Below are 15,337 nucleotides of genomic sequence, written 5' to 3'. Positions count from 1 at the left end.
GCTTGCTTTCCAAGTAGAGGTTAATTATGATAATAAAGAGACTGGAAATGAAGAGAATTCATTTTTATTGAGAGGTAAAACAAAAATGTCACTCATGTACAACGGTAGGCTCTATGGAAAGGTGGCAGAGTGGCTGTGGACACATTTGCCCAAAGCAGGCTGACCCTCTCTTCCGTGGAAGAGGCACCTTAAAGCAGTCTCACCAGGGCCCTGGCAGGGACCCCCAGGGCAGGACCCCACACTCCTATACCCCTCACAACAGGTGCCTTCCTGCTGCTTATCTGCAGGGAGGTCTTCGTGGGGTGGAGATACTGCTGGTTATTTGACTGTTACCTGTGGCCTGTCCTGTGCCTCCTTCCGTTGAAGGCCTTGTCAGCCACTCTGTATAACTCTCCTCAAGTTATACATGTTTATTCTTTACCTATAAAAGGGGAAAAAATCCATAGATTGTTATGCTGACTGTAATTTTATTCAAAAGTCACTGATTTTAAAAAGTCATTGATGTGCTGAGTGTGGTGGCTCATACCTGTAATCCCAACGTTTTGGGAAGTTAAGGCAGGAGAATCACTTGAGCCCAGTAATCAAGACCAGCCTGGGCAACACAGTGAGACCCTCTCTCTACAAAAAGTAAAAAGTTTAGTCAGGTGTGGTGGCATGTGCCTAGTTACTCAGGTCCTAGCTACTCAGGAGACTCAGATGGGAGGCTCACTTCAGCCCAGGAGTTCAAGGCTGTAGTGAGCCATGATTATGCCACTGCGTTCCAGCCTGAGTGACGGAGTGAGATCTTGTCTCAAAAAAAAAAAAAAAAAAAATTCATTGCTGTGTCCCAAACGTCTTGAAGCTGCCACAGCAGTACTGTGACATCTCCCAGTTTCATTGCCTGGTTCTCTCGTTTTGAACACAAACCTTTCCACCTTTCCTTGGGAAAGGTGCCAGTATTTTATATGATGGAAATGAAGTTTTAAGTAGAGCTATATTACCATTGTTAGTGAGGAACAGACTCCATATTCAGAGGGCCTAATAAAGCAGACCCCTACCCAATACCATAGAACAGAGGGTCATTTAAATGGGGATCCTTGCACCCCCAAGAAGCCTGTGATTAAATTCATAGGTTCCATAAGCATTCTGAAATTACATGCAAAATTGAGGGTATGTACATTTTTCTGGGACAAAGGGTCATAGGTTTTACTGTTCTCAAAGCGGATGTGACCCAAAAAGTCTAAGACCCATGTGAGAAGTCCTTAGGAAGCCCCTTCCCAGCCATTCTGCTTTACCTAGATCCTCAGGGCTCTCAGTCTAAGGGGAATTCTTGTTCCATGGACCTATTGCAAGGCTCTGACTCTGCTTTCTGTGTTCAACTTCCCCTGGCGGGGTCTGCGGTGGCTTCGTGTTGGTTGCCTTCAAGACCAGCTCCGTGGTAGTCCCCACTACTACAGTTTGTGCTCTCTGCTGTTTGTGATCCTTTTCTTCTTTCCAGATGTTGGAATATCTTGTTCCTAAACCCAAAAGTCAATTACTTAGGTTGAATATGCCATCATTTTGATGGGATAAGTAGAACTAAAACAAGGATCACTGAAGTATCTGTAAGCTCACAGCATTGTTTTCTTTTCATTTATTATGTATTTGAGACAGGGTCTTGCTATATCACCCAGGCTGGAATGCAGTGGCATGATCATAGCTCACAGCAGCCTCGACCACCCGGGCTCAAGCCATCCTCCCACCTGCCACCCCCTCTTCACTACAGCCCCCAGTAGCTCGGACCACAAGCGCACACCACCATGCTCAGCTAATTTTTTAGTTTCTTTATAGGAACAGGGTCTCGCTATGTTGCCCAGCTGGTCTTGAACTCCTGGGCTCAAGCGATCCTCCAGCCTCAGCCTCCCAAAGTGTTGCGATTACAGGTGTAAGCCACTACACTTGGCCTATTTTACCATCATGCAATGTGTCCATGTAATGTTTTCTATTTTTAGAGAAAAAAATTTTTATCATTTCTGGCCCTTATGCTTTTGGGAAACATTACCTGATACCCAAGATTTGGAGTAGTGAAGAAGTTATTGGATGTGTTTTCTAAACTGCCATTAGGGCAAGTGAAGGTAACTGACTGCCACCAGTTAAAGGAGCTTCGACACCTTCACTGATCACTGATAACATGGACCATAAAGAAGAGACTACAAGCTGATGGAAAAACAAGTTTTAAGAAATTGAACTGGGTGCATTAGTGCACACCTGTAGTCTCAACTATTTGGGAGGCTGAGGCAGGAGGATTGCTTGAGCCCAGGAGTTTGAGGCTGTAGTGAGCTATGATCATGCCACTGCACTCCAGCCTGGGTGACATAGTGAGACCTTGTCTCTAAAAATAAAAAAATATATATATTAGGGCAAAACAAAAATAATGGGAGATGTGACTTCCTGAGGAACAGACCAATCTAAAAGGGAAGGAACGCTTTTTATGTTTCTTTTACAACTACAGATTGAATCCTGTTTCAGTTATAAGCAAAGGAGGCAGAAAGCACCTCCCTGCCAGCAGCTGACAATCTGGCCTCCCTAGGACTGTTAGAATCTAACTGTAACCTCTCACTGCCTGTAACTGAAAGTAAGGGAAAGTGTGGAGGACAGAGAAACCTATGCAAGAGCTTTTGTGAGAGGCAAAGCTCAAAATTGAGTGTCGAGCATCAGCACTCGACAGAACGGATATCGAGTCCTGAGAGCAGGAACTGATTAAACATCAAGCATGTTTAGGAGAAGCAAAACAGCATATTTCCTTTAAAAGATACAAAACCTGGAGGGGAGAAAAGCAAAGCGCTGGTGTTTGCCTTGTTTCAGCCCTGACCCACATGTGGTTTTCTGTGCTTCTCTTAACTAGTGAGCTGTGACAGGCAGTCCCACGTGTGTGGTGAAGGCTGGAGATGGCCATGTCTCCACACCCCCTCTCGGGCATGCTCTCTGTATATTTGGGAACATGCTGACGATGCTCACGGGTCAGCCCCAGGAACTCTCCCTAGAGCATAACACAAGATCCAGTATTTAACGGGAAAGCTGGGCCAACTACCTGAAGATACTATAGTTCTCTTCTTTATAGTCGATTATTAGAATTTATTTCGGGGGAGAAAATAACTTTGGAGTGGATCTGTTTAAATGTGGTGATGGAGAGAGACTGTAGGTGTAGGCTTCGGGCAGTAGCAGTAAGAGCTGTGTAAACTTAGGGCCAGGGGAAATTTGTTTGGACTTAATCAGGTTTGGAACCCTTCTAGAGATTGCTATGGAGCAAGCCACAGCAATAGGAACACAGATGTGGTACCTAGGGCATCTCTGGCCCCCATGGCCCCTCTGGTTGTCCCTCTCCCCTATGCTGGGCTTGGTATTGTCTCATTTGCTCCCCACAGACCCTTTTCTGTTGGGTAGGTACAGCTTTTCTTTCTCCAGGCTCTGCTGGAGCAAGAGGCATTGGGAGCTATGGAAAATTTAGCATGAAAACGCTAGAGTTTGGTACCATTTTCTTTATGCCCTCTCTACAAGTGATAATATAAAGAAAATGGTACCAAACTCTAGTGTTTGCATGCTAAATTCTCCATAGCTGCATTTCTTTCAAATGGAGAAAGAAACTGGCATATCTTTCTTTCTTTTTTTTTTTTTTTTGGAGACAAAGTCTCACTGTGTCACCCAGGCTGGAATGTAGTGGCTCACTGGAACCTCTGCCTCCAGGGTTCAACTGATTCTGGTACCTCAGCCTCCCAACTAGCTGGGATTACAGATGTGCATCACAGCGCCTGGCTAATTTTTGTATTTTTAGTAGAGACGGGGTTTCACTTTGTTGGTCAGGCTAGTCTTAAACCCCTGACTGCAAGTGATCCGCCCCCGCTTTGGCCTCCCAAAGTGCTGGGTGAGCCACTGCACCCGGCGAAATCACCATTTCTGAGTGGCTGCTGCCAAGGCTTGCCATTGCAAGATTGGAGTAACCCATTTCACAGAAGCCTGGGACCCACCTCCCCATTTTATATTTTCAATATAAAGTTTCCTCCTGGAGAGTGGAGGACGAGCACAGCTGGGTCTGAGATATAGGGGAAAAATCCTCATATAAAATCCAAGTGCAGCAGACATACCCCTCCCCTCCCAAAGCCCAAGGGTTCAGAGGAGTCACCAGGAAAGCTTCTCTTTACAAACAATTTCTCAACTTTCTGGAACCGAACACTAATAAAGTCATTACCCCTGGGGCAAGATTGAAATCTTCATTGGTGCCAGCTTGATGGTTCATGCCTGTAATCCCAGCACTTTGGGAGGGCGAGGCAGGCAGATCACTTGGGCCAGGGGTTCGAGACCTGCCTGGCCAACATGGCAAAACCCCATCTCCACTAAAAATACAAAAGTTAGCCAGGCATGGTGGAATGCACCTATAATCCCAGCTACTGGGGAGGCTGAGGCATGAGAATCACTCAAACCTGGGAGGCAGAGGTTGCAGTGAGCCAAAATCATGCCACTGCACTCCTGCCTGGGCAACAAAGTGAGACTGTCTCAAAAAAACAAACAAACAAAAAACAAACAACAACAACAAAAAACTCTCATGGGCTAAGCAGTCCTTCTGGCTCAGTGACTGTGCTAGAAATAGGGCTATGGTTTCAACCAGGGAACCCTAGTGGGTCCCAGTGTGGGCAGCGCCTAGAGATCTAAGCCCTTAGCAATGGTGTTCCTTCACCTCACAGCCTCCCTGCCCCAGATATGTTCAGTGACCCCAGGACCCCCAGAATCTTGTCAAGGGCCACCTCCTTCACACAGCTCTGACAGGCTTCTGCTCCTTCCGGGCTCCATTGGGAATTTAGATAGAATGGGCTCCCGGAACCTAGCAGGGCCCGCCACACAGTTCTCAGCTGGAGGTGATGCAGTGTGGGGCTGGCTGCAGACTGCCAGCAGCAACAGGACACGGCTTTCCTGTTGGCCATGAGGGATAAGAAGCACATCACAGTGCCCAGGTCCTCCCCGCTGACTTACTGAGGGGCCCAGCAGGAGAGTGGGGCCTCATGACCAATGCTTAAGACCAGTTTCTATGCTTCAGTGCATCAACTCTCATCAACACCAGGAGGCATTTGTACTATTCATCTAGAGAAAAACCAAGGCCTCCAAGAAAAAAGGAGGGGGCTAAAAACAGACAATGGCAGTGCCCTGTCAGTAGAGACTAGTGAAGAAAGAAAAAGGCAGGTATTAAATAGGGATGCAACCTTAGCACAAAGATCAGTTCATCCTTCTGCTCCTGTGGGCCTCATAGCTGAAATGGAAACCTGCTATTTCCCTTTTCCCACAGCCTCCTCTTCAGCATGACCAGACTCCCCTTCAGCATGACCAGACTCCCAAGGATTACTGTAGTCCCAACAGAGTGGACACGTGCATCAGCTTCATAAGGGACATGTGGGAGGGAAGGGAGCCGGGGCCCCAGTCCCTGCCTTAGAAGGCAAGCCCACTCCCCTGGCATACCTGGCTTCCCAGGGCGTGGCTCAGGCCCGTTTCTCCTCCAGTACCTCCACTCAGGCTGGCAGAGGCCACTCTGCCTCAAAGGAGTCTCAAGAAGGATGGGATCTGTGTTGACTGCACTGTTTACCATCAGTCTCTGGGGAGGGCCCATCTCCAGATCATTCTCCACATCGTCTTGTTCATGGGAGGAGGAGGAGGAGGAGGAAACAGCCAGGGGAGCGTGCGTTGCTACTTTTTCCCCTTTAGGACCTTCCAGGGGCAAAAGCTGTGCTGGGGGCTCCAACTCTGGAAGTTCTCTGGCTGTGACTTCTGAGGTCCTGGTTAGAGGCCACCAAGTGGTGCCACATGGGGGGCAGCCACAGAGGCAGCCCTGGCACAGCAGCTGGCAGCAGGCATGAGGGTGGCAGAGAGGGCACAGGAATGGAGTGCCCGGAGGAAGCTCGTTAGTGATGCGCCCAGTGATTGGCCCCAGCAGAGAGCAGCATGGGGCCAGTGAAGGGGCCTGGGGTGCTCCCTGGTGAAAGACTTATGCAGCCTCTCCACAGCCTTCTTCCAGATGGCCAGGGACACCGACTGGACCCCACCTAGGGGCACTTTAGCGGCTCTGCCATTCCAGAAATGAACAGTGATTTCTTCTTCCTTTGATGCTACATAACAAAAAATGGCAAAATTTTGTTATAATTATCAATTACCTTTTTTTTTTTTGAGACAGGGTCTGGCTCAGGCTGGAGTGCAGTGGCACAGTGAGAGCTCACTGCAGCCTCAACCTCCCAGGCTCAAGCCCTCCTCCTGCCTCAGCCTCCCAAGTAGCTTCCACTTCCTAATCGTGGGATAAGGCCTCTCCTATCCACACAGGCAAAGGCAGAGCTTCAGCCCGGCCCCTGTGCTCTGGCTGCCTGGCTCCTCACATGCACCTCTCCGTGGAGAGCCTGCCAGGAACATCCTTCACCTGCATCATACCTACCTCCACTTCCCGAGGACTTGCCTGAGCCTCCCTGCCTCCTGGACTACAGTGGCCTGCAGGGGCTCACTTTTCTTGTCAAAACCAAAATGCATTCTCAGTAGAAGCCTCATTCTGTCATTCTCTGAATTACAGTGGTGCTGACTGACCCAGCAGAAGATGACTGTCCGGTCCCTGGAGGACCTGGTGAGAGCTGGGTCGTGAGTAGCTAAACCATGGTTTAGCTAACCAACATAGACATAGAGTTTTAGGCCACTTACCCTGATTACAATTTTTTTTTTTAAATAATCTGAAAGATACAGTGTGCATCTTGAGGCATCTGTTGCTGCCTCAAGATTAAGCAGCAGGCAAGGGGGTAAAAATTATCTTCTTAATGCCTTAGAAACCCCTAAGCTGTAGACGCACCCTTGGCTCTCTCATCTGGCCTGATTATAGCCTGGCTCCTTCTGGGGACTGATGAGTCAGAGCAGCTTCTCTTACCTCTCCGGGGATCTCTCATCTCCAAGCCCAAAAGAACAGTGCCGGGACCATACTGCTGTTGTCCTGGCTGCCAAAGTGCCAGCACCTTGTCCCCTGGTCTCAGTGAGTATCCTACCGATGGTGAGAGAGGAATGACATCCTCTTCTAAGACCACTCTCTGCTGCCGGGCTGGCAGCTTCGGGCCTGCGACAAGAGGAGCCTCAAATTCCACAAGCAGGACCCCCTGTCTCTCCAGCTGTGGGAAAGAAAACACTCAGAATAAGAACTGGCATTACAAAGTACAAGAGGGAGCACCCAGGTTCCCTACGATGCCCCCAAACCAGGCCCAGGGACTGCCTTCCAAACAGTGACAGGCACCTAAAGAAGGGACGAGGCAGATGCTCTTTCAAGCCAGTCATAGCTGAGATAGGCAGGCTGTGTGGCACGGTTGGGCTTCCCTGAATCTTTTTCTTCCTCGGGCAACACTTCTTGCCTCTCCCTTTCCATTCCCTTCCTTTGCCTGGTTTTCTCTCCTCCTACCAAATTTTTGACCTGCAATTGCCAGGAATAACCTGGGTCCTCCCTGGACCTTTTCTCAATGCGATCCCCTCCTTCCAGCACCCCCAAGAAGCGTCGCTCCTGTGTCCAAGACCAACCAGGGATGGATGGTTGTTCACCTGTGAGGCTCATGTAGGCGAGGAGAGATTGTGGCCACAGAGCTGCCCTCAGCACCGCCCTTACAGTCGACGAGGAAAGGGTTAGCTAAGCAAGTGAATAGCAAAAGTGAGAGAACAGTGATGCAGCTACTTAAAAGTACAGGCTGTTTCAAGTACTCTGTGATTTAGAAGAGAAATAAACTGGTTATAAATTATTTTTACCAAATCACTGGACAGAAACTATATTCGAGCAAAGTTTTGCTAGAATTTCATTTTAATTCACATATTACTTGAAAATTGACCTTTTTTTCCCCCCCAGATGGAGTTTCGCTCATCACCCAGGCTAGAGTGCAATGGCATGATCTTGGCTTACTGCAACCTCCGCCTCCTAGGTTCAAGCGATTCTCTTGCCTCAGGTTCCCAAGCAGCTGGGACTACAGGAGCCCACCACCTTGCTCGGCTAATTTTTGTATATTTAGTAGAGACGAGTTTCACCACATTGGCTAGGCTGGTCTCGAACTTCTGACCTCAGGTAATCCACCCTTCTTGGCTTCCCAAAGTGCTGGGATTATAGGCATGAGCCACCACACCAGGCCAAAAACTGACTTTTGATTGGAAATTCTGAAATTCATATTTTTAAAGAATTTACATTAGTCTTCCCTTCATGAATCTACATTCACAAAGTAAGTCTGACTCTGAAAAAAAGAAAATTAAAAAAAAAAAAAAAAGAAGTGAGTAGCCACTGAAGTACAGGCCAGGCCTGGCCCCCAGCATGGCAGGAGTATGCTTCTCTGTGTACCAGCACACACCCATGCATGTGAGCAAACACATCTCGTGCCTCTTTCCCATAGGCTGGTGTTCATTCGACACACGGAATTTTCCTCAACAAAGTACTTTTAAAGTACATTTTCTTCTCTGTTATGCATTGAATTGTGTCCCATGCCCCACCTCCACCCTCCTCCCACAGGCTGGAGTGCAGTGGTGCCATCAGTTTGGAGCTCAAGTGATCCTCCTGCCTCAGCCTCCCAAGTGGCTGGGACTACAGCCATGTGCCACCATGCCTTGTTAATTTTTAAATTTTTTGTAGAGACAGGGTCTCGCTATATTGCCCAGGCTGGTCTTGAACTCCTGGCCTCAAGCAGTCGTCCCACCACCACCTCTCAAAGCGCTGGGATTACAGGCGTGAGCCACCATGCCTTGCCCCCTGCCAAATTCATATGTTGAAGTCCTAGACCCCAGAATGTGACCTTATTTGGGAATAGGGTCATTGCAAATGTAATTAAGATGAGGACTGAATATGGCAGGTCCCTAATCCCGTGTAATTGATGTCCTTATAAAGGGGGAAATGTGGGCAGACACACACTCAGGGAGAAAGCCCCGTAAAGGTAAAGGCAGAGATCAAGGTGATGCCTCTATAAGCTGAGGAACACCAAAGCCTGCCAGCAAGCCATGAGAAGCCAGAAGCGGGGCATGGGAATCATTCTTCCTCACAGCTCTCAGAAGGAACCAACCTTGCCAAGCCCTGGACTTCCAGCCTCCAGAAATGGGAGATGACACATTTCTGTGGTTTAAGCCACTCTGTTTGTGGCACTTTGTTAGGTAGCCCTAGCAAACTAACGCACTCAGTGGTATTACATGTTCACTTCTACAACATGGCCATGAGAGAGCTGTGCTTATCCAAAAAACCAGCCTGCTAGAGGCACACAGCCAAGGCATGTCAGGTACGACAGGGCCACCCAGAGGAGCATGCCAGGGAGATACTGAGGGTCAGGGACTTGCCTCAGGAGCAGCCTTTATTTGAGCCCAGTAGTAAAAGCCATCTGCTTCCCTTCTTGCCAGGACCCATGTGTTGGCAGCATCTCCAGCTCTTCCCAGCCAGCCAGGCCCTTGCCATGCTGGGTCGGCAATGTGGAGACACGGGCAAGAAGAGGTGTGCCTGGAAAAAAGCAAATGGAATTAGTGGATAGAGAGTAACAAGCCCTAAACACATCAAGAAACATGTTTCTCAGGTACCTCTGAGGTGCACCACAGCACACAAGGCATGTGGAACAGAAATCCACATGGAAAGTGGCAATCTATGACTTCCAGAAGGATAAGATAAACCTCCGGGAGGGGCAGTAGGAGAGGACAGTGAAGGGAACCATCCTTGGTGGATTGGGAGTTGGTTCAAGGCAACCAAAAGGTAATTTGCCTTGATACATTCAAGTTAATTAATGCTTGTTCCTACACTAGACAACAGACTGGAAAAGTGTGGCTCTCGCCTATAATCCTAGCACTTTGGGAGGCTGACGCGGATGGATCACTTGAGCTCAGGAATTCAAGACCAGCCTGGGCAACATGGTGAAACCCCATCTCTACCAAAAATACAAAAAAATTAGCTGGGTGTGGTAGTATGAGTCTGTGGTCCCAGCTACTCAGGAGGCTGAGGTAGGAGGATTGCTTGAACCTGGGAGGTAGAGATTGCAGTGGGCTGAAATGACACTACTGCACTCCAGCCTGGGTGACAAGGTGAGACCCCCTATCGAAAAAAGAAAAGAGCGCCAGGGGCCAGGCGCAGTGGCTCACGCCTGTAATCCCAGCACTTTGGGAGGCTGAGGTGGGTGGATCATGGGGTCAAGAGATCAAGACCATCTGGACAATATGGTGAAACCCCATCTCTACTAAAAATACAAAAATTAGCTGGGCGTGGTGGCAGGCGCCTGTAATCTCAGCTACTCAGGAGGCTGAGGCGGGAGAATCACTTGAACCCGGGAGGCGGAGGATGTGGTGAGCCAAGATTGCGCCACTGTACTCCAGCCTAGTGACAGAGCAACACAGTGAGACTCCGTCTCAAAAAAAAAAAAAAAAAAAAAAAAAATAGTGCCAGGAAGGTAAATCTTAAGGTGGCATGTGGGATTCCAGGATGAGGCGTGGAAGCTTGGGTAGTAATACCAAGGGTGTGAAATTGTAATGCCACTTGATGCTGTGGGGTCAGGGAGATGAGGAAGTGTTTGGGCAGGGACAACCCAGAGGAGCTAAGGGGTTGTGGGACAGAAAAAGGAGATGCTAGTTCCGGATAATGTTGTGGTCAGGGCCAGTTGGTCTAGGGGAGTTGTTGAGTCAGGGTTTGGGTTTTTGAAGAAGCCATTTTACTTTGTGGGCAAGGCTGAATGCAAAGGGGGCCTGCCTGCCTCCTGCTGTCATCAACATGCTGTCACAGCACCCAGGGTGTTCGTGCTGAGGAGCTCCTGCAGGCCCATGCTGAGCTACCCTCAGTCCCCCTCAGCCTCCCTCCTGTGCTTGTTGGCATCTCAAGTCCAATGCTTAACTCTAGCTTTGAACAGGATGGTCCACCGGGTGAATCACGAAAGGGAGCCATTAAGGATCATTCAAGCTGGCATGTCCCTAACGTGGGCACAATGGATCAGGCAGCAGGAATGCGAGTCCCTGGAGCTGACACGCTCCATGTGTGCATATAGGCTGTGGTGCCTTTGGCCTCTTGTATCCATGCTTTAGAAAGCGGACTGAGGATCCTATTTAGGAAAATCCTGGACAAAGGAGGAGTACTGAGGGAACCTGAAGAGGGACCTGGAGACCCCCCCTTAGCTGATTTCTCCTATGGTGCCAGAGCAAGTCTCATTTTTTTTTTTTTTTTTTTTTTGGTTTTGTTTTGTGTTTGAGATGGAGTCTCGCTCTGTTCCCTAGGCTCGAGTGCAATGGCGCTGTCTCGGCTCACTGCAACCTCTGCCTGCGGAGTTCAAGCAATTCTCCTGCCTCAGCCTCCCAAGTAGCTGGGAATACAGGCATGCACCACCACGCCCAGCTAATTTTTTTTTTTTCTTTGAGACAGAGTCTCACTCTGTTGCCCAGGCTGGAGTGCAATGGCACGATCTCAGCTCACTGCAACCTTTCCACCTTCTGGGTTCAAGCAATTCTCTGCCTCAGCCTCCTGAGTAGCTGGGATTACAGGCACCTGCCACCATGCCTGGCTAATTTTTATATATTTAGTTGAGACGGGGTTTCACCATCTTGGCCAGGCTGATCTCGAACTCCTGACCTTGGGTGATCCACTCGCCTTGGCCTCCCAAAGTGCTTGGATTACAGGCGTAAGCCACCATGCCCAGCCAATTTTTTTTTGTATTTTTAGTAGACAGGGTTTTGCCATGTTGGTCAGACTGGTCTCGAACTCCTGACCTCAAGTGATCCACTTGCCTCGGCCTTCCAAAGTGCTAGGATTACAGGCGTGAGCCACCACACCCAGCCAAGTCTCATTGTTGATGGTAAAATGAGCTATAAACTTGGTAACTGGCTATCCCTAACTGCCTTCTCTCCCTCATGCCAACTGTGGCATCTGCAACTCTGCTAAAGCCGGATCAACCCTGGAGGGCTCTGGGAGCACAGTGTAGGCTGGAATGACAGACCGCACACAGATACACCAATCATAAGCCAAACAATGAAGACCCCTTTCCGCCTTCTCAGGAAGCAAGTCTCTCCACCAACAGCCAAGAACAAAGGAAAAAAGAAAGGGGCGCCCACTTCCTCCAGAGGGGCAGAGACAGGTACCTTGCGAGGGGCTTGTGCCCGGTGAGCCAGGGTGCTTGGAGGGCAAAGGGGTAGGTGAAGGAAAGGTCCCACAGTGGAGCAGCACCGTCCCAGCCAGGGGCCTTCAGGCTTGTGGCCACGCTGCAGTATTTGAGCAAAGGCATCCTGGGCCCCGTGGAGGAGTCCATGGCCTTCAGAGGATCCACCTGAGAATAGGCACCACCACTCCCTGACCTGCAGCTTAAAGCCAGCGGTGGCCGCCTGGGCGAGGCAGGGCTCAGCTCTGCAGTTAGCTGACTCTGGGGACAGTTGAGTCCATGCACGGCCCCACCTGCTCCCACAAACTCTCACAGTTTCCTCCTTGAGTCACCTGCTTTGGGAACCTCCACTCAGGAAACAGGGAAGGGATTGGAAGAGCAAGAGCTGTGAGTTTAGAGCAGCCCAGCTTTAAATCCTCCCTCACAACCTGCTGGCTGTGTGCTCACTTAACCTCTGCCCTCCAGTTACACTCAGGATAGAATTCATGGAAGGCACCTGGCGTATTCAGCAGCTCAATTTACATTAGTATTTTTCCTCCTTCCTCCTCCCCGGCCACCTACAAGGCTAGTTCTGGCCCCAGGTGAGCTGAGCTCTCAGGGCCGTCTATCCTCTTTCTAGCTCCGTTCAGAGGAGACAGCTGCCACCAGGGCCCAAGATCAAGCCGCACCACCGCAGCCCACCAGAGCCCTGTGAGGATCCGCCCCTGCCTAAGTCCACAGGTCTGACCCCAAAAGGACTTACCCACAGCCCCAAACTCCCAACCTCCACCTCAGCCTCAGGCCCCTTCTGACAGTTGGGGCTCAGGGCCTCAGCACAACCGACTCCTGGTTGCCATGCCGATCGCTGTGGGTGCAGCCTGGGGACGCTGTCGTCTGTGGCCAGTGAGTGCACTGAGCATGCAGAGAGGCCAACAGGAGGCCTTTGGAGGCAGGGGTGGGGCAGGAAGTGATGGGGGAGGGGGTGTTCTCCAGGTTTCCCTCTGGAGAGAAGAGGAGGAGGAGGGAGGGAGAAAGGCCAGCGTAGCCTCAGTTCTCCAAAACTCAGGCTGTCCCACTGCTAGAAGAGTCAGTGGTGGTGGGAAGCCCTCAAGGATCCCAGGGGACTCCTGTGAGGGAGGAGCCTCCTCCACCGAAACTGAAGGCCTCCTCCCTGTACACACTAGAGGCAGGGGTGGGGGAGCCACTGGCGGCTTGGGGACTCTAGGGTAGAATTTGTCCCTAGTCTAAACCAAAATAACCAAAGGTGTGGGCCTGTTTGTCTATAACAGGCAGGACTCCTTTGAGGAGCAGAGGTGTTGTGACCATTTGGAGGGAGAGGCGTGGACACTGGCAACAAAGGAACAGAAGTCCAGATTCCGCTCATGGGAGGGGCTCGTATTTGGAGATCTCTGACAGTCACTGCGCACTGGTTATGTTCCTGGTATGCAGGCAAGTTTGGAGGTTTCCCCCCACATCCATACCCCGCTTCTACCAGGTTCTGTTACAGTTGGCAGATCCATGGGAATAGGGAGGCCAGGGTACCACCTCCAGGAGTAGAGTGGTGTCAGTCACCCCTTCCATCCCCGTCTGGCCCCAGAAGTTGGTTAGGCAGGGGCGTGTTCCTGAACCTCTCCAATCAGCAGGAATCTGGAGACTTCGGTTGGGAATCCTGGGATATAGGCTTTCTCTTTCTTCCTATGCCTGAAGGAGAAAGCTGATAGTTCTGAGAGCTTCTGACAGCCTTTTGGGAAGACTGAAGCTATTCCCAGAGAAAGAGAGGATCGACCTCAGGAAATAGAGGGTTGGTTGGTTGGTTGGTTGGTTTTGAAACAGGGTTGCCCAGGCTGGCCTCAAACTCCCGGACTCAATGGATCCTTTTTCCTCAGTCTTCCGAGGAGATCGGACTACAGACGTGCACCCCCACATCCAGCTGAAAATAGGTTCTTGGTGACAGTATTGAGTCCTACCTGCAGGCAGTGCTGCTACTCTAGGCCTCAGCTGTGTGAGCCAATAATTCCCCTAATTGATTATGCCACTTTGAATTGGGCTGTTTCTTACTTGCAACCAAAAGCCTCTTAGCTAATGACTGCCCTCCCAGAGTATCACTTCATAGTCAGGAGAATGACTGCTGCCCAGGACCATATACCGAGGCTGAGTTATTTGGCACACAAAGTTAAAGTCTGAGAAAGACCCATGGCCGAGTGCGGTGGCTCACACCTCTAATCCCAGCACTTTGGGAGGCCAAGGCAGGTGGATCACGAGGTCAGGAGATCGAGACCAATCCTGGCTAACACGGTGAAAACACATCTCTACTACAAATACAAAAAATTAACTGAGCGTGGTGGCTCTTGCCTGTAATCCCACCTACTTGGGAGGCTGAGGCAGGAAAATTGCTTGAACCAGGGAGTCAGAGGTTGCAGTGAGCCGAGATCGCACCATTGCACTCCAGCCTGGATGACAGAGAGAGACTCCGTCTCAACAAATGAAAAATAAGTTAAAAAATACCCATGAAGTCTCTGGCAATGAAAGAAGGATTCTTGAATGAGACAGAGGGATTTCAATGAAGGAGGGGAAAAGGAGAATATTCCAGTTTAGGTAGGAAGCAAGAGAGAAGATAGAAGGATACATTCGCAAGAGTGATTTTCTGTTTGGGGAAAATGGGTTCAGCATGTGCAAAATCACCCTGAACTTGCTTAGAAGTCACATGAAAGCAGACTCACATCAGGGTTTGGGTGTGAGAGTAATTTTGGTTATAGATTACAGAGGCATCATCGCTAACCCCACCAGATGTTATCTTACATGTAGGAAAAGGCCAAAACTTGGGTCATTTATCTTTTAAGGAATGTAGCGACTCAGGCAGGAGACGGGGTGGAAGAGGGAGAGGGGCGTGTACTCTGTCCTGTCCTTCAAAGCTTCTTTTCAAAGAGCGAAAGAGCTGCCCGTGGTAAGAGTCAGGGGCATTGTGAAATGTTGCTGGCAAGCAGAAGTGAGAAAACACGACTTCTTATGTTTGCTGCTTTGTTTTGCAGTAGGGAACTTTGAAAACTAAGCTGATAAATTTAAACAAGATGGCGTTCAGAAGGCAGTCATCAGGCAGCTTAAGCGACGAAGTGACATGAAATACTTTCAGAGAGAGTGAGGGTGGAGCCTGTTGAGGACACAGCCCAGGAGGCCAGACAGGAGACTGCTACCAATGACCCAGACACAGGTGATGGGATTGGAATAAGAAAACAATAACAACAGATATTCACCAACACCTTCCT

The 15,337-nt window shown here is 49.8% G+C and overlaps 1 protein-coding gene across 1 annotated transcript; it reads right to left on the bottom strand.

Moving 5' to 3' along the window:
- Positions 1–48: 48 nt before the first annotated feature.
- Positions 49–13,553, bottom strand: C14H11orf16 (chromosome 14 C11orf16 homolog). The gene is given in 7 exon segments (XM_050759242.1): positions 49–1,496; positions 5,464–5,949; positions 5,952–6,107; positions 6,902–7,136; positions 9,316–9,472; positions 12,838–12,895; positions 13,502–13,553. Coding segments are annotated over 7 exon segments (1,344 nt in total). The 3' UTR covers positions 49–1,296.
- Positions 13,554–15,337: the final 1,784 nt, after the last annotated feature.

The sequence above is a fragment of the Macaca thibetana genome, chromosome 14 (genome assembly GCF_024542745.1).
Source record: "Macaca thibetana thibetana isolate TM-01 chromosome 14, ASM2454274v1, whole genome shotgun sequence".
In the NCBI taxonomy this organism is placed as follows: domain Eukaryota; kingdom Metazoa; phylum Chordata; class Mammalia; order Primates; family Cercopithecidae; genus Macaca; species Macaca thibetana.
The sequence above is the reverse complement of the archived record's forward strand: the minus strand, read 5'-3'. Positions and strand labels throughout refer to the sequence as shown.